The following is a 25041-nucleotide window of genomic DNA, read 5'->3' as shown; positions in this document are numbered from 1 at the left end:
ACGTATAATTTATCTCGGTTTGATTTATTTTTATCAACCTATTGATTCTCTTATTCATCTTTTAATTTTTATCACTTACTATTTTAACATAAATCTCAACCCAAATAAATCATGCTGAAATTTTAGTGTTCTGACAAAGGTACCGTATTAGTGGACGAGCATTGTGCTGGTAAAAAGAGCTCACGCCGATAAGCATGTGCAGGCGTGCAGCAGCTTCCACTCTCTCGGATTCTTCAGAATGACTCCATATAAAAGAAAAGATTTTGCGCACTCGACCTTGGGTTACACGTTGACAGACGAGCACCTTATGCAAATTTTAATTATCAGCAGGAGGTATCCGTACGATTATGCTTATGTAAAATGTAGATCATTACCCAAAACTAACAAATCACTACTCCCATCGTGGTGTTAGGTTCGCAATTCTGACAAGAAATGAGTACGATCGAGCAAAATCTAAGCCCACAGAGGCAGACGAAAATCACGAGAACAAGTACACAGTATCCATGTATTTTGCTCTGCAAAGCAAATACCGGCATGATCATCCGTTGGCGGCGAACAAGAAGCACCCAAATAAAAAGGATCTGAAAGAAAAGGACGAAGAGACGAACGAGAGAGCCCGACAAGGACACGAAATGCTCACTGGAGCCGCACCGGAAGCCTGGGCGGGGTCCACCGACTCGTGGGGCCCGCATCACATCCAGCAGTGCTGCCGTGCACCGGCACGCACCAAAACCAACTCCCCCCTCGCCCGTTCCGTCCCCAACCGGACTCCAAATTGACGAACTCCTCCTCCTCCTCCTCACGCCTTGCCTGCTCTCTCTCCCCGCCCCATCGCTACCCACCACCTCCGGCGACCCCGCCCACCTCCTCCGCCTCCTCGCGTGGCTGCGGCCTGCACCCAGCGTCCCTCACGGCGACGACGCACGACCCGTTCCGTTCCCCGGTGGTGAGCGCTCCTCTCTGATCTAATCTTGTCCGGAAGTTTGCATCTTTCGTTCGGTTGGATTTCATTTGGTTGTGGGAAAGCTTGGATCTTTATCGGTCGGGGCAGTGTAGGACGGAGGTTTGCTCTCCGTTCGGCCTGCCGCGGAGGGCTTGGAGCAGCGGAAATGACATCATTCTGGTCTTTTTATTGGTTCTAATTCTAATCATTACACGGAGGGAAAATTTTCATTTCTTTCATGCTACTGATATTCTGGATACTCTTCTGTTCCATTGATTTCCTTCTAGCAATGCACCTGACGTATAGGGATTAATGGGGGATTGAAAGAACTGTCTTTTATCTTTGAAAAAAATCGATTCTCTAACAATTCGTCTCTTACAGGGACGGTAGCCAATGCAAAAGTTGCATCTTTTTTGTTCTCAAATGCCTTCGTTTGCTGTATTCTGTGTGATGACGAACAGAGTAACGGAGAGCTCGAGACATGAGTGGGGGAGTAGAGCCGGAGACCCCGCCGGGTAGCAGCAGCGGCGGGAGCACGCCGGTGGGCGGCAAGCCACCGCGGCACCACCTGACGTCCATGCGCCACTGCGCGAGCAGCGCCCTCATCGCCGCGGCCTCCGCAGAATTTGTAACTATGCTCGCTACCGTTCCAGCTCGTTACCCAGCCATTTCTCCCCCAAACAATTGTGACGCTTGTCTCTTGCAGGAGCTGGATTCGGGGACACTGAGCTTGATCTCGCCCACAGGCATCCGTCCGGGCTTCCTGCCTGTGTTTCGGTCGGGGAGCTGCTCGGATATGGGGCCCAAATCGTACATGGAGGACGAACATGTCTGTGTCGACAACCTCATCGAGCATCTCGGATTGCGTACTCCAGGCATGCCTGCACCGGGTGCCTTCTATGGGGTGAGTTGCAATTGCATTTGCCATAAAATCTTGTTGGTGCAGTGGTTGCTTCCTGAGTGCTCCCTAACTGTTCCTGGTGAATATTTAGCATTGTGTGTGCTCATTATGGATCCATGACTTGCTCTGGTGTGAGTGGCAATAATGTTGCAGTCCTAGCCTCTACGTTTGGTAGTTTATTCTGCTTGGAGATGCATGCTTAGAGTGGTAGTGGATTCATGATGGTGGAAATGATTGAATCGAGAGGAATCAGTTCCACATGGACACTGATAAATGCCTTGGATCAAAAAAGAAAAGAAAAGAAAAAACCCAGATGGTAATTGCTTTTATTTCTATCTTCGACCTTTTGGTACTGTGTGGTGTGTACTACAGATAGGAATCTTTGCAAATGAGAAATAAGTTTCCCACCATGTCTGTTGAAATTTAACCGTGCCTTACATTGCAGACATTTAATATTTTCTTTGCGGAAAATTTAGGTGTTTGATGGCCATGGTGGTACAGATGCTGCCTGTTTTGTTCGGAAGAATATACTGAAGTTCATAACCGAAGATTGCCACTTCCCCAACAGCATGGAGAAGGCAATCAAAAGTGCATTCGTAAAGGCTGATCACGCAATTGCGGATTCCCATTCTCTTGACCGTTATTCTGGGACGACAGCATTGACGGTTTTTATATTTGGCAGGTAAACTCTGATGCTAAAAGCGTCTCCAACAATACATGTCAGTTAGCTATAAAGTTGTCCATGTTAGATTTTTGTCTAGGTGGGGGAGAAAGGTGAAGAAGAGAGAGAAAAACTAGCTCTTAATATGTAGATAGACTATAATGCATAAGGCATTAAATACAAGATAAAAGGTACATGCTGAGTTGAGAGAGAACATGGGTGGGTGGACTAATTAAAACTTTAATTGTGCTATAGAATAATCATTGAGGAGGTAAGCTTTTGCACTATGTATAGATGATGTGAAAGAAATAATATATAGCAACTAGCTACACTGTTGGAGACGCTCTAATACATCAAAATTCATGCTTTAGCGATTTATTGCCACTTCAACAAGTCATTAGTCAATAATATTAAGTTACTATACATCTATAGTATGTACTAATATTTGCTATTCATTATATGACAACATCATACCTTTGAAGTTAAAGTCCAAGAGATTTGGTATGACGAAGACAAGGAAAACATTTGAAGTTAATGGCCATGCTCAATTTTTTGTTAGATGAGATTACTGAGTTGATGATAAGGTACTTTTGCAAGAGCGTTAATAATTAAATCCATACTCACAGATTTATGAATCAGTAAATCAACTTCCTTTCGTTACAGCCCTTAATATCTGACAGTTGCTTCACATTTATTGCTTCAACCTCCAATATCACATCTGTACATATGGTTCTTTGCTGTACCAAGCTGTTCTTGGGGCCTTATGACCTTAATTGGTTTATAAATTTCAAGACTACAGCCTGTATACTGTTCACACTCTTTTAGATTGATTATGTACTATGTCATCTCAAGGTATGCCCTCACCTACCTCATTCAAATGATACAGGACATTGCTTGTTGCGAATGCCGGTGACTGTCGAGCGGTATTAGGAAAGCGAGGCCGAGCTGTTGAACTATCTAGAGACCACAAACCCAGCTGCACGGTTGAAAGGCTCAGAATTGAAAAGCTTGGTGGCACTGTCTTCGATGGCTATCTCAATGGGCAGCTGTCTGTAGCAAGGGCAATTGGTGATTGGCACATGAAAGGTTCCAAAGGCTCTATATGCCCTCTTACTCCGGAACCTGAGTTTCGGGAGGTTAGACTTACCGAAGAAGATGAGTTTTTGATAATAGGCTGTGATGGCCTTTGGGATGTGATGAGCAGCCAGTGTGCCGTGTCAATGGTAAGGAAAGAGCTGACGGCACACAATGATCCACAACGATGCTCACGAGAGCTTGTCCAAGAAGCACTCAGACGGGACTGCTGTGATAACCTAACTGCAGTTGTCGTATGCTTCTCAGCAGACCCACCCCCTCAAATCGAGGTCCCAAGATTCCGGGTACGAAGAAGCATTTCAATGGAGGGGTTGCACACGCTAAGGGGAGCTCTCGACGATAATGTCTGAGCTCTCAAAGTATGCCTTCCCCTGCAACTTTGTTGTATGATGATTTTCTTCTTTGTTGTTTATCTGTTAAAGGTTTGCTCTGCTCATTGAGGTTTGAGCTATAGGTCTCGGAATAAGTTTTGTAGAATTATTTTGCAATTTTATTGAGGTGTAGGCTAATCATTTAGTTGAGGCGATGATTTATCTGTACCGGCTGCCATTTGATTGTTGAGTGCTCAGTGTAATCGAGCAATTAACCGACATTCTTGTTCAGGTACCAATGAGAGTTATAACAGGTTATCAGTTTTGCTCTGCTTCAGAATTCCATTTCTCTGAATTGATGAGCTTCCCGATACATTATGAGAGCCAAATCAGAGCAAAGTTTTGGTATTTCCCTGGCTGTATGTACCAGTACAATTTACTTCTTCCTTGTTCCCATGGGAAAACATGATATAAAATTATTCCCGACTCCCTGTTATTTGTGTGAATTAGCTGATCTGCCAGTCGATGTAGACTCCATTTGGCCGGCCATGTTCTGAAGAAATTTTCTGTGCAAGTTTCTACCCTGCAGCTTGGATATCATGGCGTCTGAAACAGATCCGACCCATTGGGCACTTGGGGGCGATGACATAACGATGTCTTACCAATCCGTTCCTCTTCCTCCCATGCCGTCTGTGAGCATATGTATACTCTGTTATCTGATCACGTACGCGCCGACCATTGGGAAGCCAGCGAGGTCGCTCCAGCCACGGCGCCTTCCCCGGCGGCGGCACTGTTCAATGCGGCGAAGGCGGCAGCCGAAGTGGACGCTAGCTGCGTGGTGAGCACTGGCCAGTGGTCGTGTAGGCGCGTGGGAGGCGACGCCGCCGTGGTCGTTGGGTCATTCGCCGAGCAGACCTGGACCTCACAAGTACCGCGAGATCGATCGGACTTTGGCGGTTCAGATGGGTGCGGATCCGCCGATTACTCTTCTCTTTCCTCCCGGTCAGTGAGCTCGTGATCCGCGGCGTCGTCGCGCTCCGGATCGTGCTCCCGGCTCCGCGTCACATGGTTCACGTGATCGCGTCGGGCTAGGCCTTGACCTTGTCGTTGTGTCAAACCTATGCCCATTCTCTATGTACTTTTAACGTGTGATTGGAGTTTAGATCTATAATTTTTCAAAATAGATATATATATTTAATTTTTTATTTAGAAAATAATTTTTTAGAGGAAAATGGACAGAGAATGAGCCGCATGAGCAAGTGTGACACCATGCTCTGAGTCATGATGTCAGACAACTAATTGTCTGTTTTTTGTTTGGTCCAGTTGAGTGGAGGCCCGTATCCCAAAATTTCATAGCAACCGGATTACCGGAAGAGCAGGTTTATTTAGACAATATAAAATGAACAAGCAATGGTCAATATTAATTATAGCCTTACTTTGTTATGAGCATCTTGCTTTCAATAAAAGCAGGGTTATCCTTTTATCTAAAATTCACAGGCCTACCTTTAGAGGTTGATAAAAAGAGTCCGTTTCTTCATGCTAAGTATTAATTTTCTGCCATAGTTGCTGTAAGGTTTTGGAGTATCCTTTAATTTCTACCCTTCCACATTTGATATATATTGACATGCTGGGAGGCCCGGGCTTTCACTCATCCGCCATCTGCTCATTCTTCTTCAACACAAAAAAAAACAAATAAAAATAAAAATGGAGCCTTCACAGAGGAATCTCTCTGCAGCCGTCGTCCTCCTCCTGCTCGTTATGGCCGCGGGTACGTGCATGCATTCATGAGCTATGTAAGAAGTCGCAACGTTCATCAGTGATATTCTTTGATGCTTTGGCTAACGTTTTATGTGTACGTACATACTTGATGTCGTGGTATGTGCATGTACGTGTCTATGCAGATATGGCGTCTGTTCAGGCGAACTACTGCTACCATCTTAGCGGCAATTTCCATGGGTGGTGCTGGTACCCGGATCACTGTGCAGATGTGTGTGAATCGGAGGGCAAGGGCTACATTGGCGGCACATGTCGCGACTTTATCTCTCGTTGCTACTGCATCTCAGAGTGCGCATCGGCACCGGCGTCAGCGCCGACGATCGTGCCTGATGGCAGCCAGGTTGGTGTTGCTAGGGGTCATGAATGAATGATAATACCCGCGCCCATGTAAAACATTTGCTCGACATGTTGTGGTAATAAAATTGTTGGACATGTTGTGCCCAATGACAACTCTTTCTTCGACGTGATTGCCGTTGTCCTCAATGGTTTCCCAACGCCCATCACTACGTTGCTACCTGGGATGCTTATCCTGACTTCTTCCTCCACGCTGGCACACAGTGGGCAACTGTTGCATTATGACAGCTTCATGGTTACTAAGTACCATAAGTTATCATTCCCCACCTTCTACAGCAAGAAAGATCTGCTTCTGTGGCTCAATAGGTGTGAGCACTTCTTCAACGGGAAACACACGCTGGACGTGGAGTGTCTAGCTAGCTTCCTTCCACGTGACAGATGTTGCGTAGTAGTGGTATATGCACTTGTCCAAGGACCACGACCCTCTTAGTTGGGAGTCCTTCAATCGCCTCATCAACATCTGTTCCAGCTCTCCGACACGCCATAATCTGTTGGCCGAGCTTGCTAACCTATGAAAGAAGGGCTCTGTGGATGAGTACATGGAGAAGTTCCTTGCTCTCATCGCTCAAGTAGGGAAACTTGATGAGATTGAATAGGTAAACATCTATATTGCAGGATTGACAGAGCCCCTCAAGACAGACGTTGTCGGTGAATTAGGAACTAGGGGTCCCCGAACCCCGAGGCCATGTCAGCAATTTGCCACGTAGCGCCCTCCCGCAGGGGTCATCTCCGCGGAGTACGAAAAGACCAAGTGCCGGGAAGGGTGTGCTCGGAGCTGCGAACAGTGCCCCCCCGAGCACTGAGTACCCCGAGGACCCAAGGAAGGTAGTTCCGCGAGAGAGTGCTCGGGGCTGCAAGCAGCGGTCCCCGAGCACTTGGTTCCCCGAGGATCTGAACAGTTATTTCCGGGAGAGAGTGCTCGGGGCCGTGAACAGTGGCACCCGAGCACTCGGTTCCCCGAGGATCAAGAGAGGGCGTTTCCGGGAGAGAGTGCTCGGGGATGCGAACAGTGACCCCTGAGCACTCGGTTTCCCGACGGCCCAAGAAGTCCTTCGCCGGTGACCCCCACAGGGGTCCAGCGGTGAGGTGTCAGCCAGTGAAAGGCCCGATGCCGCATTTAAGAGGGCGCGTGGCCTGTCACTTCCAACTGCTCCTGCCACGCTCGGTGTCAGTCCCTGTCACATCCTGGCAGAAGGGCGTGGGGACATTTAATATGCGGGTCTCATCCCGCGTCATCCGGCGCGTCTCGGGATAGCATTGCAAGGCCCAAAGCGCCCCGTCTGTCGTCCTGCTGTGTCAGGCGAAAGAATCATTTCAATGGAGGGGTTGCACACGCTAAGGGGAGCTCTAGACGATAATGTCTAAGCTCTCAAAGTATTCCTTCCCCTGCAACTTTTGTTGTATGATGATTTTCTTCTTTGTTTTTTATCTGTTAAAGTTTTGCTCTGCTCATTGAGGTTTGAGCTATAGGTCTCGGAATAAGTTTTGTAGAATTATTTTGCAATTTTATTGAGGTGTAGGCTAATCATTTTGTTGAGGCGATGATTTATCTGTACCGGTTGCCATTTGATTGTTGATTGCTCAGTGTAATCGAGCAATTAACCGACATTCTTGTTCAGGTACCAATGAGAGTTATAACAGGTTATCAGTTTTGCTCTGCTTCAGAATTCCATTTCTCTGAATTGATGAGCTTCCTGATACATTATGAGAGCCAAATCAGAGCAAAGTTTTGGTATTTCCCTGGCTGTATGTACCAGTACAATTTACTTCTTCCTTGTTCCCATGGGAAAACATGATATAAAATTATTCGCGACTCCCTGTTATTTGTGTGAATTAGCTGATCTGCCAGTAGATGTAGACTCCATTTGGCCGGCCATGTTCTGAAGAAATTTTCTGTGCAAGTTTCTACCCTGCAGCTTGGATATCATGGCGTCTGAAACAGATCCGACCCATTGGGCACTTGGGGGCAATGACATAACGATGTCTTATTAGCTGCAATCCGTTCCTCTTCCTCCCATGCCGTCTGTGAGCATATGTATGCTCTGTTATCTGATCACGTACGAGCCGACCATTGGGAAGCCAGCGAGGTCGCTCCAGCCACGGCGCCTTCTCCGGCGGCGGCACTGTTCAATGCGGCGAAGGCGGCAGCCGAAGTGGACGCTAGCTGCGTGGTGACCACTGGCCAGTGGTCGTGTAGGCGCGTGGGAGGCGACGCCGCCGTGGTCGTTGGGTCATTCGCCGAGCAGACCTGGACCTCACAAGTACCGCGAGATCGATCGGACTTTGGCGGTTCAGATGGGTGCGGATCCGCCGATTACTCCTCTCTTTCCTCCCGGTCAGTGAGCTCGTGATCCGCGGCGTCGTCGCGCTCCGGATCGTGCTCCCGGCTCCGCGTCACATGGTTCACGTGATCGCGTCGGTCGCCGCCGTGCCGCCCGCAACCGCACGTCAGTTCCAAACTTCCAAATCCGTTGCCGTCCACTCCCCGCATTTGGGCCATATCCCCAGGGGTCAGCAGCATCAAGCGCCTGTCGTGGCTTCATGGGAGCCACGACGCTGCATCCTGCTTCGCCATGCATGCCGTTTGTGTTGTCCTTACACGAACCACGTCCCTCGTTAATTAAGAACAGCTTTAGCGAGAGCGAGATTTCGCCGTCCTTGTCATCGTGCTTAGAGTGAAATTGGTGAATCTAAGATTACTCATCGAACTCTTTTCAGTTCAATCCATTTTAATACTACTAATTGTAGGTTCTTTAAGCATCCACATTAATCCTTAGACGAGACATACTATAAAAAACTATTAAAAATTCTCATAAAAAGCAAAACATCCCAAGATAAATTTGGTGGACTCTAATCATCATGACAATAGATTACTCAACTTTGCCATTATGAAAAAACAAACTCAAAGTACCCCAATATATACTTATAAATTATCTATCTCTGCTATTATGAAAAAATTAACCTCTAATATCTGCATAAATTAAATGAAAGCCCGAGATGCAGTGCCAGATGGGGACTGCTATACGTGCAACTAATGTGTTCAATTTCTTTGCAACCAGAAAAATAAAGGACCCAAATTAATTGGCTAATTGTTAACCGATGAATCAAAGGGTCCAAAACACCTGGTTGTACTCTAGCAAGGGAGAGACTGCAATATGAAGACCTGGTTGGCCTCCAAGCTTGTGTATGGCATGAACGTAAAGGCGGTGGAGATCAGGTGTCCATCTCAGGCGAGGGACCTTGGACCTGTCGTACTGCCTCACTCCTTCAACCCTCTCCCTAGTCCCTCCTCGCCATTGCTCTCACCATGGTCATCTCAAGAGACCACCTCCCCAGAGTGTTTCACTCTTCAGAGCAGCTGCACAGTACAACTCTCTACAAGCCTCACACACATATATATAGGACCAAACTTATGCGTGACTGAGTTGACTGACCTCAGCTAGACCAACGCTCAACAAAGCAAGGAGGTGCCCAATAAATAGCCTGTGCATGCAATCTGTTCTTTGGAGCACAGCGAAATAAAACTTCTTTTCCATTGTCTAAAAAAGGAAGAGACAAAAGGTTGGAGACCAAAAGAGCTGTTCAGGCGTCCTCAGATGTCGGCGATCATGCCGTTTGCCGCAGGAGGGTGATTATGAGGTTGGAGCAGGGTTGTTTACCCCAAGCGAGAAGAGGATAGGTAGGACCGTAGGATAGGAAGAAAGGGTGGAAGCGACGCATGCGAAGTACTACACCGCCTACCACGCTCTGACACCCGCCTGGCGCCTGGCCTGTCTTTGCTCTTTGCAGTTCCTCAATTGCTGTTGCACCAGTCTTAATAGCGTTATAGGGCTTAGTCCGGGATTAGTTGACTAAACAAACATATATCCACGAACTGTCTAAGAGTAAGTTTTTTTACTGAAGAAAGCAAGTTTCCTGTCAGAAACTCGAAGCAAGAACAAAGGGGGCCCTCACCTTGTCACCGTCAAGTATCGATAGAAGGTACAGTCTTTATATATATGAACAGCAAAGAGTCGAGAGGGTTGGCTGCATGTAAAAATTCCTTTTGCATGCCTAGTTGGCCTGGCTCGAAGCAGAATGTTGCAGACACCACTGAAAGTACAGACGTACAGTCTGTCGAGTCTAAAGTGCATGTGGATCGACCTCTGCCCTACAGCAGTGTAACTATGGATTTGTAGCACTTGTGCTTTTGCTTCATAATCATCGAGCTGCAAGCCTGCAACAAGCCGACAGCATGGTAGCGAAGACATCAGCGAGTTAGATACTTATGATTCAGTTACAGTCTTTCGCATTTGCAGCAGCGATAAATTTGCCGGAGTCCCAAAAATAGTACAATACTGCAAGGGGCACTCTTTCACAAGTACCGTATGCATGTTTGAGTGAGTCCCCAGACTCCCCTTGGCATGCAACACCAGCTTCTCATCCAAGGCAGTTTTTTTCCACCCTTCTCTCAATGTATATCCACGGTATACGCACATAGGTGCATCTCAGATCTACCGGGCATTACCATCCTATACCTATATCTGCTCATGGGTATATTGTTTACCCATACTCATATCCGAGCGGGTAACGGGTACCCGACAGGTTATCTACACCCATTTTAGTAGGCAACAATAGAAGCATAGCATACAAGACGTAGTGGTTGGGATTTGGTGGTGGTGGTGGCAGTGGCTGGGAGGTGGCCCAGGGCTGCGGCGACGACTGGGAGGCCGCACGGGGCGATGGGCCAAGGTGGTCGACGGAGGCTGCATATTGGGCGACGCTGACCGGTCGACACCGCAATGGTTGACGAAGGCATTGTTGCACTGGGGCGCTGCCACACCCACACTGGGCGACACACTGTCAGCACCGAGCTGCCGATCACCGAGCATCCGTCGAGTGGGATTGAGGGGGCTAGGACGACACACCGATCGCCCGAGAGGCCAAGCGAGAATGCAGTCTGCCTCCTGGGGGAGTCCAGCTCGGGAGCGATGCTGTGTCGATGGCGGCGTGCGGCGGCTGGACAGTGACTATGGAGTGCGGTTGGGAAATGGGGTGCGGGCGGTGGCTCGGGAGTTAGGCGAGGGCGACAGGGTTAGCTCTTAACCAGTTAGGGTTTCTTCTGTAGACGGTGGGCTGTGAGCTATTTGGGCCAAGCAACATATGAGGTGGGCTGGTGGGGGACCTAGATCCATGGGTAAATAGGTTCGGGTACTACGAGAACATATCCAAACCTATATCACCCGATGTGTTGGATTTTTATCCACTAACAGACCCGTAGGTATAAGAAAAGCCCATACATGCCTCCTAATGTATTAATTATCCATCGGATAGCGGGTAATAGGTACCCATTGTCATCTCTACCCGCTTCTCATCATGGCATGTAGGAGGGCAAAGCGAGCGGATCATAGGCGCATCATGACATGCGACTAGGAATGCAAGTTTTGTATTTTCTAGGTCATTAGATCGATCCAAAACTTAAAATATGAACTAATTATTCACTCCTTCTCAATTGAGTTAAGAAAAAAAATGAACTAAATGATGACTCAAAACTAAACGTTGGGTACTAACTTGTATCCCTACCTGCGACCTTACGGGCTAGGCCTTGACCTTGTCGTTGTGTCAAACCTATGCCCATTCTCTATGTACTTCCAACGGGTGATTGGAGTTTAGATCTATAATTTTTCAAAATAGATATATATATTTAATTTTTTATTTAGAAAATAATTTTTAGGGGAAAATGGACAGAGAATGAGCCGCATGAGCAAGTGTGACACCATGCTCTGGGTCATGTTGTCAGACAACTAATTGTCTGTTCTTTGTTTGGTCCAGTTGAGTGGAGGCCCGTATCCCAAAATTTTATAGCAACCGGATTACCGGAAGAGCAGGTTTATTTAGACAATATAAAATGAACAAGCAATGGTCAATATTAATTATAGCCTTACTTTGTTATGAGCATCTTGCTTTCAATAAAAATAGGGTTATCCTTTTGTCTAAAATTCACAGTCCTACCTTTAGAGGTTGATAAAAAAGAGTCTGTTTCTTCATGCTAAGTATTAATTTTCTGCCATAGTTGCTGTAAGGTTTTGGAGCATCCTTTAATTTCTACCCTTCCACATTTGATATATATTGACATGCTGGGAGGCTCGGGCTTTCACTCATCCGCCATCTGCTCATTCTTCTTCAACACAAAAAAAACAAATAAAAATAAAAATGGAGCCTTCACAGAGGAATCTCTCTGCAGCCGTCGTCCTCCTCCTGCTCGTTATGGCCGCGGGTACGTGCATGCATTCATGAGCTGTGTAAGAAGTCGCAACGTTCATCAGTGATCTTCTTTGATGCTTTGGCTAACGTTTTATGTGTACGTACATACTTGATGTCGTGGTGTGTGCATGTACGTGTCTATGCAGATATGGCGTCTGTTCAGGCGCGCTACTGCTACCATCTTAGCGGCAATTTCCATGGGTGGTGCTGGTACCCGGATGACTGTGCAGTTGTGTGTGAATCGGAGGGTAAGGGCTACATTGGCGGCACATGTCGCGACTTTATCTCTCGTTGCTACTGCATCTCAGAGTGCGCATCAGCGCCGGCGTCGGCGCCGACGACCGTGCCTGATGGCAGCCAGGTTGGTGTTGCTAGGGGTTATGAATGAATGATAATACCCGCGCCCGTGTAAAACATTTGCTCGACATGTTGTGGTAATAAAATTGTTGGATATGTTGTGCCCAACGACAGCTCTTTCTTCGACGTGATTGACGTTGTCCTCAATGGTTTCCCCACACCCATCACTACGTTGCTACCTGGGATGGTTATCCTGACTTCTTCCTCCACGTCGGTACACAGTGGGCAACTGTTGCATTATGACAGCTTCATGGTTACTAAGTACCATAAGTTGTCATTCCCCACCTTCTACAGCAAGAAAGATCTGCTTCTGTGGCTCAATAGGTGTGAGCACTTCTTCAACGGGCAACACACGCTGGACGTGGAGTGTCTAGCTAGCTTCCTTCCACGTGACAGATGTTGCGCAGTAGTGGTATATGCACTTGTCCAAGGATCACGACCCTCTCAGTTGGGAGTCCTTCAATCGCCTCATCAACATCTGTTCCAGCTCTCCGATACGCCATAATCTGTTGACCGAGCTTGCTAACCTATGAAAGAAGGGCTCCGTGGATGAGTACATGGAGAAGTTCCTTGCTCTCATCGCTCAAGTAGGGAAACTTGATGAGATTGAATAGGTAAACATATATACTGCAGGATTGACAGAGCCCCTCAAGACAGACGTGGAACTCCAGGAGTCCAAGGACATGGAGGATGCCATGAGTTTAGCATGCGACTATGAGAGGCGCATCCATGTTGTGGCTGAGGTCATGCAGCATGTGGCTACATCAAAACTTGTTGTGCGTTCATTTGTTTCACACTCTACAACCTTGACAGCCAAGCCTGGGGAAACGACGAGAATTGTAGGCTCCCCTAGGGTGGTGCCTCACTTGATGCGCCTGAGGTTGGAGGCACCAATGCCAGAGTCTTCAAGAGGCTCACATCCAAGGAGACAGTAAAATGCCAACGTCTTAACCAGTTCTTGAACTACGACGAGGAGTTCTCCAAGGGGAACAAGTGCAAGCACTTATTCCTCATTGAACTCATCGACAACGACACATATGTGGAGGATGAGGGTGAGGTGTCCCTCATGATGATGAGGGGCAATCTAGGGGGTCACCTTCCATGTGGCCACACCATGCGACTCTTGGCAGCCTTGCGTGAGGGCAGACTCCACATTCTTGTGGACACCAGCACGACACATAACATCATCGACGAGTCCCTCACACTTCGATTGGGGCTGCCAATGTGCTGCATTCGGATGCGGATCACTGTCAGCATTGGCAATCGTATCATCAGTCGCGGCTTTTGCCGCAACCTACCGCTTGTCATTGAGCGGGAGGTCTTCTCCATCGATAGCTAGACCTTCCCTTTGGTGGGCGACACCAATATCATCTTGGGAATTCCATGGCTTTGCAGCTTGGGTCCTGTTCTCTGGGACTTTGCTCACTTGGCGATGGATTTCCGCCGTAGTTACCGGACTGTTTGTTTCCTCGGGTGTTGACAGTGCACCCCCTCCTCCTCCTCAGGTGTTATTCATGCCGGTGCCTGTTCCTGCCTTATAGCTACCAGCACCTGTGCTGGCCTTGCTTGCCTCATCTTCAGCACCATCGGGTGGCCGTTCTAGTTCATTCAGCAGGGTGGGTGGCACCTGTACTTAAGCGACAACCATAGAGGTTCTCTCATAGCACCTAGACCTTCTCGACGAGCTCTGGCACACGGTCTGGGCCAACCTCATGGTGTGCATTCGATAGAAGGAGGCCACACTAGCCTTGGCAGTGGTCGACGGTGTCATCTTGTTTGACCATTGCCTCTACATGCCTGCTTTGTCATCACTTCTTCGCCACCTGGTACATGCCCTCCTTGACTCGTGCGATGAAGCTCTCGTTCATCACTTGGATGTGGGCATTCATATGCCTTCATCTATGTGCACCCATCGTGATTTTCTAAAGTCTGTGTTGCATCTTCAAGAGATGCGTCGTTTTTCTGTTCCTGCCACCGACTTGATTTTTTCTGACCATATTGGTTGTGAGTTCATCACCATTACACAAGTTGTTTACGGAGTTTGCAGTTCTTCTAGCGCCCCATCACTTGCCCCACTTGAAGATGTTTACACACGACTACTGTTTGGTCATTGCATTGACCTTACTGCCAGTCGCTCGACTCTGAGGAACACATTCCTCTTCGGCTTGGACATGGCTCTGTTGCCTAGCACCGCCCTCCATCACCAGGTCTTCGGCACACCTCCACCAGCAGGCCAACTCTACCACCACGTGGGTATTTGGCATTACCTGGTGGATGTGCCTGGCACAACCGCCATGAGGGGGTATACTAGACGCTTGATGTCTTGACGCTTCACTCTTCGTGGCTACATCGGCAATGTGTCCTATTGAAAGTGAATCTAGGCCCCTTAAGTGGGTTTTGGCTTATTGATGACAAACGATTAAGGGATTAATGGTTTGCTGAGTTTATGAACAAGTTTTAAGTTCCATTGGTTAAGATAAGAGTTGTTGGCGTCCCTCAAAAAGAAAAGAGAAGCGGCATATAGTTACTCAATAGGTTTAAATTTATTTTATTTTGAATTTGAGTTAAGGATAGCCGTACTATCAACAGGGATGCATGTTGATAGTCTTGAAGATATCTTAGTGCTCAAAATATCCTTTTAGGACCAAAATATGAGAGGCATAATCACTCACGAACACCGGGAAATAGTTTTTGTTGTCTGAGCCCAGAGTCTCCGGGTGAACCCTGATACTCCGGATTCTGTCTAGTTGGTCAGAGTCTCTGAGTGAGACTCCACCAGAGAGTCTCGATTTGAGTCAAAGAAACTCAACCCAGAGTCTCCAGGTTGGCCCGAATACACCGGGGTTTTGTTTGTGGCCAGAGCCTCCGAGTGAGACTCCGCCAACGAGTCTCGAGTAAATCCTTGTGTGCTTAACCCGTAATCTCCGGGTTAGTACGGATACTCCGGGGTTATGTTTGTGGCCGGAGCCTCCGAGTGAGACTCCGTCAGCGAGTCTCGGGTAAAGCCTTGTGTGCTTAACCTAGAGTCTCCGGGTTAGCCTGGATACTCCGGTGTTCTGTTCGTGGCCAGAGTCTGCGAGTGAGACTCCGCCAGAGAGTCTCGGGTAGACCTTAAGTGTGTTACCCGAAGTCTCCGGGTTAGCCCGAACACTTCGGGTCCTGATGTCTCCAGACCCTCCGGAGGGGCTCCGGACAGTGTATTTTGCCTAAAGTCTTCGTGTGTTACCCGGAGTCTCCGGGTGAACCCGGATACTCCGGGTCAGTTCAAAATAGACTGTAATGACTAGTTTTTTGAAGTGAGCTATATATACCCCTCACCCCCTTTGTTGGGGTGCTGCTTAACCAACTCGTAAACAAATACTCTCAAAGCCATTCAATAGCCTTCCCAACTCCTCTAGAGCTCAAATTTGTGCAAGATTTGGAGATTAGGGTTTGGGAAGTGAGTTTGAGTGCTAGAAAGAAAAATTCCACTCTTGAGCACTTGTGGTTATCAATGAGCTTTTGATTCGTATTCTTTTCTCTTGGAGCTATGAGCTCCTAGACGGCAAGACGTCACTTGAAGAGCACCCAAGTTTGTGGAGTGCCCTAGAAAGTTTGTATTACCCTCGTTGATTTGAGTAAGAACCCTCACTTGATCTTTGTGGTCGCTTAGGAGAGGAAAGGGTTGGAAAAGACCCGGCTATTTGTGAGCTCCTCAATGAAGACATAGGCACCTCTTTGTGAAGTGGTTGAACATCGGGAACAAATTCTTGTCCATTTCACTTTATTGCATATTAACTTGCTTTAGATAATATTTGGGAATTTTCTTGATCTACTTGTTAGTGTGCCTGTGACTGCAGGGTGTTGGTGATAAGGTACTTATACCTCCTCTAGAACCTGTGGTAACCCTTGGAATCACTTAGATTTACTCAACAATTCTTTAGTTTTATTTTTCTGTATAATCTAGAGTATCCGAATAAGGCCAGAGTATCCGGGTTCTGTATAACCCGGAGTATCCGGATCCAATTATCCATTGTCAAGTTTTTTAAATTGTAGGAATCGCCTATTCACCCCCTCTAGGCGACATCTCGTACATTTCACCTATGAATTCACCCTGTGCGTTGATAACACCATTCGCAACCTCACTAATGCAATGGTGTTGGGTGAATTGCGCTCCAGTGTGTGGCTTCGGAACAATTCTTCTTTACCATGCTAGGAGGATAGGACTGGCTGGAATTTGAACACCCAACACGAGGATGCGTTTGAATTCGAAGGCGGAGGAGATGTCATGGGTCACGCCCATACGGGTTTGTTCGGCTGGCCCAACAAAGAGGATGAGACAACCATGCTAAGGGCTGCTACCGACCTCCACCGTGTGTAAAAGGTGCAGGCGCCCTAGGGCTTACCACCGCCGTCATGTCGTCGTCAATATCAAGTCATCATCAAGTCATTTTCAGATTAGAAAAAAATATCTTTTAAATATGAATAGTTTATCTATAGATAAGTAATAGTTTGGATTTAAAATAAGAAAGAGATCGTAATTTGCTTGGTAGTCAAGTTGAGATCTCTCTATATAATGAGAGGTATTGTATCCTTTGGATTTTTTTTAAAAAAGAAAAGAGACGTTGCATCTCCCTCTCCACTCGTGGGTACTGTTCAGTACCACACTCCACCACCTCTAGCCACACGCCGTCACCTCCTCGCCTCCTTACCGCAGCCACCACGAACTACAACATAACTACATATCAGTGCCAGTTGAAAAACAGTTTCTCTGCCGGTTTTTCAACTGACACTCTTTATCCTGTATTGATACTTGGCTAGTATCAGTACCAGTTCTCCACTCGGCATAGTTACATTTTCCAGAGATTTTAAAAAGGAGAAAATTGGCGAGGCAGCATCCGAGCCAGTTCAAAATCAAGCCAGTTTGGATGCCGCTCCCCCACCTCCATTGTTGCCGCCGAGCTCCCCTTACTTCGAGCGCGCACGCCCCCTCCTCCGCCCCCTGCCTTGCACTCTCTGCCATCCCCACCTCACTTCCTCCACTGCCGCTCGCACATCAGAGAAGTCATGGTCCTCCACAGCTGCGTATCTGGCCAACGCGCTCGCCGCCTTCACCGCACGCTCGCCGTGCTCCTCCACACTGAGCTCCTCCATGTCGAGCTCCTCCATATCGTCGCCCTCCTCCATGTTGTCATCCTCCTCCACACCGAGCTCCTCCGCGCCGAGCTCTTCCCCATCGTGCTCCTCAATGCCATCGCCCTCCTCGCCATGCTCCTCCACGTCGAGCTCCATCTCAGCGACCTTCACATCCATGCCGCCAAGGTGCCAAGCCCAAGAAGCCAGATCTCCTGATGCAGCGCCCTCCTCCATGTCGTCACCCTCCTCCACATCGTGCTCCTCCACCCCGAGCTCCTCCATGCCGTCGCTCTCTCGCTGTGCTCCTCCACGCCGAGCTCCATCCCAACGACCTCCACATCCGTGCCGCCAAGCCCAAGCAGCCGGTTGTGCTACCAAGTATGAGAGAGAGAGAGAGAGAGAGAGGGGTGGTAGGGAATGAGAGAGAAGAGAGTTCGAGAGACTGCGCGAGAGAAGAGCCGAGAAAAAAATATCTAGAGCCGGACTTGCTCGACCCAAAATTAGATTGGAACAAAATTTTGGGTCCATATAGACTATCAGTGTCAGCTGTGACTAGAACCGACACTGATAGTTAGAGTCGGACGTTTGGTCAAGCCAAAATTAGAATGGATCAAAATTTTGGGTCCAAATGAACTATCAGTGCTGATTGTGACTAGAACTGGTACTGATAGTCCATATTAGTGCCGATCCGTGTTACAAAGCAACACTGATATGAACTATCAGTGCATGTTTTTTATGGCTCCATCACTGTTCGGACGTAGGAGGTTAAGAACCGACACTGATACATATTTAGTGGTGATTCCTGTATAATCGGTACTGATGTACCGCTACTTTTCACCGATTCTATAATAATGACGGGCCGTAGGAAAGAACCCAAGGCCATGTCCTATAACCTTCTTCAACTACGATCTCCGCTTCCCTGCTCCCACAAAATCAGCACCCACTGCCGACATTCTTTCGCATTTGCAGCAGCGATAAATTTGCCGGAGTCTGAAAAATAGTACAATACTGCAAGGGGCACTCTTTCACAATTACAGTATGCGTTATTGAGTGAGTCCCCAGCTCCTCGTGGCATGCAACACCAGCTTCTCATCGAAGGCAGTTTTTTCCACCCCTCCCTCAATGCATATCCACGGTATATACACATAGGTGCGCCTCACCTCAGGGTGAGAAGAGCTTTTCCCGCTTCTCATCATGGCATGCTGGAGGGCAAAGCGAGCGTATCATATGGCGTATCATGACCTGCGACCTTACGGGCTACGGCCCTGCGGTTCTTTAAGCTATTGGCCTTGTCGTTGTGACAAACCTATGCACATACATACCTGTATTATCTTTTTTCAATTACAAAGAAGACGTGTAAATGCACAATACATTCATATGCTCTGCTTCGTAGATGTTGTATAAGATTACAGATACAAATGTTCAGAGATAGCAACATGTCTTCTGTTCCATGGACCTTCAATTTCTTGCGCTGCTGCATGCGACTGCCTACAACGCTTGGGCCCTTGGTCGGAAAATGGACACAGAAAAATGGGTCGCATGAGCAAGTGTGGCACCATGCTCTAGGCCATGTTGTCACGCAATAATTGTCCAGTCTTCTTTGTCTAGCGCAGTTGAGTGGAGGCCCGTATCCCGGAATTTTATAGCCTTGGATAGTAACCGGATTACCGGAAGTGCGAAAGAGCAGGTTTATTTTGATAATATAACATGAACAAACAAGGGCCAAGATTAATTCTAGCCTTACTTTGTTCTGAGCATCCTATTTTTCAATAAAAGCAGGGTTATCCTATCGTCTAAAGTTCAGTCTTACCTTTAGAAGGTGATAAAAATAGTCTGTTTCTTCATGTTAAGTATTAATTTTTGGCCATAGTTGCTGTAAGGTTTTGAAGTATCCTTTAATTTCTACCCTTCCACATTTGATATATATTGCCATGCTGGGAGGTCCGGGCTTTCACTCATCCGGCATCTGCTCATTCTTCTTCAACACAAAAAATTAAATAAAAAATGGAGCCTTCAGGAAGGAATCCCTTTGCGGCCGTCGTGCTCCTCCTGCTCGTGATGGCCGCGGGTACGTGCATGCATTCATGAACTATGTAAGAAGTCACAATGTTCATCGGTGATCTTTTGCGATGCTTTGGCTAACGGTTTTTGTGTATGTACACACTTGATGTTGTGGTGTGCGCGCGCATACGTGTCCATGCAGAGATGGCGTCTGTTCAAGCGGACCCATGCTACCATCTGAGCACCAATTTTCATGGGTGGTGCTTCTACGCGGACCACTGCGCAAATGTGTGTGAATCGGAGGGCAAGGGCTACATTAGTGGCAGGTGTCGTGGCTTTATCTCTCGTTGCTACTGCATCTCAGGGTGTGCATTACCGCCGGCGTCGGCGCCGATGACCGTGCCTGATGGGAACCAGGGTGGTGTTGCTAGGGGTCATGAATGAATGCGAATAACCCACGCCTGTGTAAAACATTTGCTCGACATGTTGTGGTAATAAAATTGTCGGACTTTTGCTATTGTTTTGGTTGGATATGGTGATCCTCTTCAAGTGTGGTACCCGGAGGGGGCCCACAGTATTTGATTAAGATCAGTTGACTAAACTATATCCATGCATAATTTATGCAAGAAGGATAAACTAAACTGTGAGATCATGTGTTGACAAGTTGGTAAAATTGGTGTAATTGTGAAATCATAAAAAATCTAAAGTGATTTGCTATTTCTTATGATGATGTTTATGCGATGATGAGTTATTTAACATTTCATTTGATAATATGCATGCGATGATGAGTGATTTAACATTTTGTGTGATGATGATGATCGTGATAGCATAGTGTTTTTTGTGTTTTTAAAATACGCAATACACTCGTGTGAGTGGTGTTGTGCGGATTGACATGATTCAAAGTTGTGAAACTTGTGTTTGAATTGGTTATTGGTTTTGTTTATATGCATGTGTCGTCTTGAGGGCGGACGTGGTCAGTGATAGGACTGGAATTAGGTTCAGGGAGGACTAAGGTAAAGACGGTTAGGTCACGTTGGATGTTCAGGCTAAGGAGCGATGCACATGAAGATGATGACACCATGAGGCGTACACGAGAGATGTACGAGCTATGGTGTGATGAAGATAGATTATACCAGGAGACAGTATGATATACGGTGCAAAGTGTCATTGTGTATGTCGTAGAAGGATTATTCTATAGACACGCATGTGCTAACACTATGGGATAAGAAGAAGAAAAAAGCATTCTGTATGTATTTGTACTGTGCTTGGCTGTTTGGTAATGTGCCTCTGTCGGACGGCTACAGGAGCTGGCGTCAGCAGTGCCGAGCAGGCCTGTGGAGTCGGCGTTCTGGTCCATGCGGGCAAGACAGATGCTGCCCACGAAGGCAGCAGAGTGCTTGGGCGCATGTGGTCAGCGGCGTGTGGGCCGGTGGAGCTGAGCTTGGGCCCATGTGCGGCCGGGAGTCCTGGTGTGCACGTGCTGCTTGCGTAGGAGCTGACTGGGGCATCGACCTAGTTGGGTAGCCGATGGAGGCAAACGTGGGCAAGGTGAATGTAATATCCTAAGTTTTAGCATTTAGATTATAGTAAAATTTACTTATTTTTTTTAATTATTTAAATCAACATAAAATCAAAAAAGTATATGTTTAAATATATATTACTAGATTGGCTAAGTATTGTGACATGCATCAAGATAGTTTATGAAATTAAACACTGCATTAAGATAGAATCATTGCATTCTTGTTTTAATTGTTTTTATGGTTCTTTGCATGAAGATTTGAATTTAAATGTCTCTCAAATTCAAATCTAATCCTTAGATTCAATTTAGTTGAAATCCAAATAAAATCAAATCCTTTGAGTTCAAACCTCTCAAAAAATCAGGGCTACTATGCAGCGCTATTCATTGTCTCCTGTTGTCACACAGTATCAACCAATATAGCCCACAACATAGGAGAGATCAACACAGACTCGTTAATCGACCATATCCATGTGAGCTCGATCACCTAGCCTAGACCATATGTAGCCGAGTCCAACCCTCAGTCTCTCTCGAGCGTAGCCACTATAAGACTCTCATCCCGGGATCCTATATCAATCCTGGATCAAGTAGCTGATAAGCATATTACAATATTTGTAGCATCATAGTCATACATCATATATAATAAAATTAAAGTTATATAAGTACAAAAGATCTTTAAACCATATGGTATATTACAAACATAGCCAACCGGCCAACAAAAGTAGAGCGGAATAATAATCCAAAGCCATAAGCAGCTCAGGTGAGATCATGACCGCTAAATCTACTCCTCATCCGCGCATTCGTATCCCACGAAGTCGGTGTCTATCTCCTCATCTGAATGACAGCAAGAATAAGTACGGAAGATACTCAACAAGTCATATACTACTTCAAGAGGTTGATAGATGCATAAAGGATAACTCAAGGATAAGACTTTACAGTTTAGTTTTAAGCGTAAAGCGGGTTATGTAGATATAAAATTATATTCTCTACTATTAACTTTGAAATAGTTTCAATAAGATAACAAGTTATATTTGGGGTTTTCGGTCCTGGAAGGGGCCACACCTCACTTCACAGTCCCTATCAATATGACTGGTGTACCTTCAATACTACTCAGCCCCTAACAGATTGAGCCAACAACCTCATCATATGGACTTCTAGTCCACACACTCACTCATCAATGATACACATACCCCGAGTCTAACCAAGTGAGGTCATTGCTTTGCATGTCCTTAACAATAGGCACAACTATTCAAATAGATTTATACTATGTAGAAGTCTTACACTGTACCTACGTGATATGCTCAGCCTCCAACCATTGTAAGCAGAGGAGTGAATCATACCGATATTTTGTACCCATCGAGCATGTTGCTACACGATCCATCCACAGGAAAAATAACAGGGGTCTAGAGTATTGGATTAATCACAGCTCCATGGCCATTGCAATGCCACCAACCAGCTCTCGTACTGTGCATAGTAACGAGTCTTTTCTTGAGTTCTCATTGTACCCCTACCTCCACGGTGGGTAATGTGCTCAACTAATAGGGTGTGAGATGAAGTCATGTCCATACAAGATGTATGCTTGCACTAGGGTAGTTTAGCATGACAGCATAATAATTCGATACTTATACGACTGGGCCAGACATCTTCTGTTGGCAATTAATACCATGAAGGTAATTCAAGCCCCCAAGAGCATCCTCTACTAGAGGACTACTCTACTTGCCCTCGCCAAAATAGTTTTCACCTATTCTACACACCACCTGCCATATCCCACACCACATCAAGGATTCCACGATCATCAAAGATTCCATATGAGTTGAATTGATTAAATGGTGAAGCGACCTCTCCGAAGAGACGCATTCCACTTGTGACATCTCCGAAGAGGAGTATTCCATACTAAGTGTGCTAGATATCACGACGTTGTCTGACGTTAATATAGATAACGACAGGTAAATCCTAGGGTGATATGCATTCTTGATAAGGCATTTAAGGCATAGCAATTATTTGATAGGATTTAACTACTGCAAGCAGTTGAAATAGCGCAATACATATCACATGCGACAATAAGTCATGTTTTAAATTGATCAATTAGATTATTGAAAAACATAGTCTCAAAATAATCAAGGAGATATAACTTGTCTTCCCTGAATTATTCTTCTAAACTTTGGTTGAAGTCAAGATCCTTTGGGTTCTCCGCAAAATCCTTCCGTTTTGCAAACGCGATTATGATCAACAATAACCTATACTAGAGAAGAATCAAATAATACCGAATAGAATACCAAACAAGCACTAATGGATATCACACCGTAATAGAAAGATAGATCTTGAATTTAGATAAATTTTGTTAAAAGAATCATCAAAATCGAAGTTAGAATGGAGAAGTTATGACTCTTGGAAGGTTTAATCTAAAATTAAATCAAGAAATTATGAAATAATACTATTCATGGATGGAATCCACTGAACAATACTAGTCACATTGTACAGTGCACAGGTGGGGCCACTGTACAGTACTCGTGTTAGGCTGATCTGGGCTATTTGGGCCTAGGCCAGGCTTCATAGTGCTAGGCTTGGGCTTGCATAGTATCGACCCACCGAGGTTGGGCTGCTGGGCTTCGCAGGCTTTTGATTGCTGGGTTGGCCCACCATAACATATCTTTGGCTGCTGGGCCATGCCTAGGCCAAGCCACAGCCTGCCTTGGTTGGGCCGCACCAGCAAGCAAGAGCAGCCATGCGTGCACGCGTGCATCTCGCCGGTGGAGTTGAATATTAAAGAAGGGGAATGGGGCAACGTCAAGCATTCTCGGTGGCATGACACCAAAAAGCTCACCGGTGGTGGGGTTCTCGTCGGGGCTCACGGCAAGAAATGCACACCGGGCAGCTACGCGCTACGGGGAACCCATTTGGGGGCTTCCTGACGGTAGGCAGCGGTCTGGGCGGCGTCAAACAATGGCAGGAGCTGTTCAAGGCGGCAGAGCAAGGTTGGGCAGCGGCTCTGTGCTACTCACATGCAAGGGGGCACTGTAACATATGGTTATGGTGTTAGACACCATGACATGAAGACCGGCTTAGCAGGGGGCTAGGAAGGCGCCAGCGGCGGGGAAGAATCTCGCGGCCTAACATCGCCGCATGAAGAGAGGGCTCGAGGGCTACAACATGCTGGTTAGGAGGGAGTAGGAGGGGATGAAGAAGCTCACTGTGCTTTGAGACGGCAAAGGACAGGATGATGGCCGGCGATGCGACACTTGGCCTCGGGTGACGGCAGAGCAGTGGCGACAGTGAAAAGAGTGGTGGCGGCGGTGCAGATGTGTAGAAAGGGGAAAATGGGGAAATGGGTTCCGAGCTCCCCTTTTTATAGTGAGAGGGAGCAGTTTGGCTTCCCCGTGACGACGCCTACGAGAAAACATGTGGCGATGGCGACATTGCGTTAGCCATCCACGCGTTTGGTCACCCAAGTTACAGCGATGTCAGGGGTGGCCTCAGGCTACTCATGAGAGAGCAAAGAGAGAGAGTGGGCAGCAAGGAAGTCACTGGCACATTTAATGCACCGGCCATGGTGGCGAGATAGCGAGGCGGGTGCACTGGAGGAGGGAGACAATGCTGGTCAACAGGGCCCGCATGTCAGCGAGGACAGAGCGAGTGAGCGAGTGCTGTCGCGGGCTGGCACATGCGTGTGGGAGCTGGGCTAAGGGACACGTCGTGGAGGCCCACGCGCAGGTGGAGGGGAGAGTGGCGTGCTTGGCCAGTTGGGCTGCGCAAGTGGGCTACACAAAA

General features: G+C 47.0%; 1 protein-coding gene across 1 annotated transcript; it reads left to right on the top strand.

The window, feature by feature from the left end:
- The first annotated feature begins 749 nt into the window (after positions 1-749).
- Positions 750-4266, top strand: LOC133907718 (probable protein phosphatase 2C 47). Its single transcript, XM_062349792.1, has 5 exons — positions 750-946; positions 1405-1571; positions 1650-1847; positions 2321-2526; positions 3392-4266. Exons 2-5 carry the CDS (start codon positions 1425-1427, stop codon positions 3948-3950), a joined length of 1110 nt encoding a protein of 369 aa, XP_062205776.1. The 5' UTR covers positions 750-946; positions 1405-1424; the 3' UTR covers positions 3951-4266.
- Positions 4267-25041: the final 20775 nt, after the last annotated feature.

This window comes from Phragmites australis, chromosome 24 (assembly GCF_958298935.1).
Source record: "Phragmites australis chromosome 24, lpPhrAust1.1, whole genome shotgun sequence".
Taxonomy (NCBI): Eukaryota; Viridiplantae; Streptophyta; class Magnoliopsida; order Poales; family Poaceae; genus Phragmites; species Phragmites australis.
Note: the sequence above shows the minus strand (reverse complement) of the source record. Positions and strands in the feature narration are given on the sequence as shown.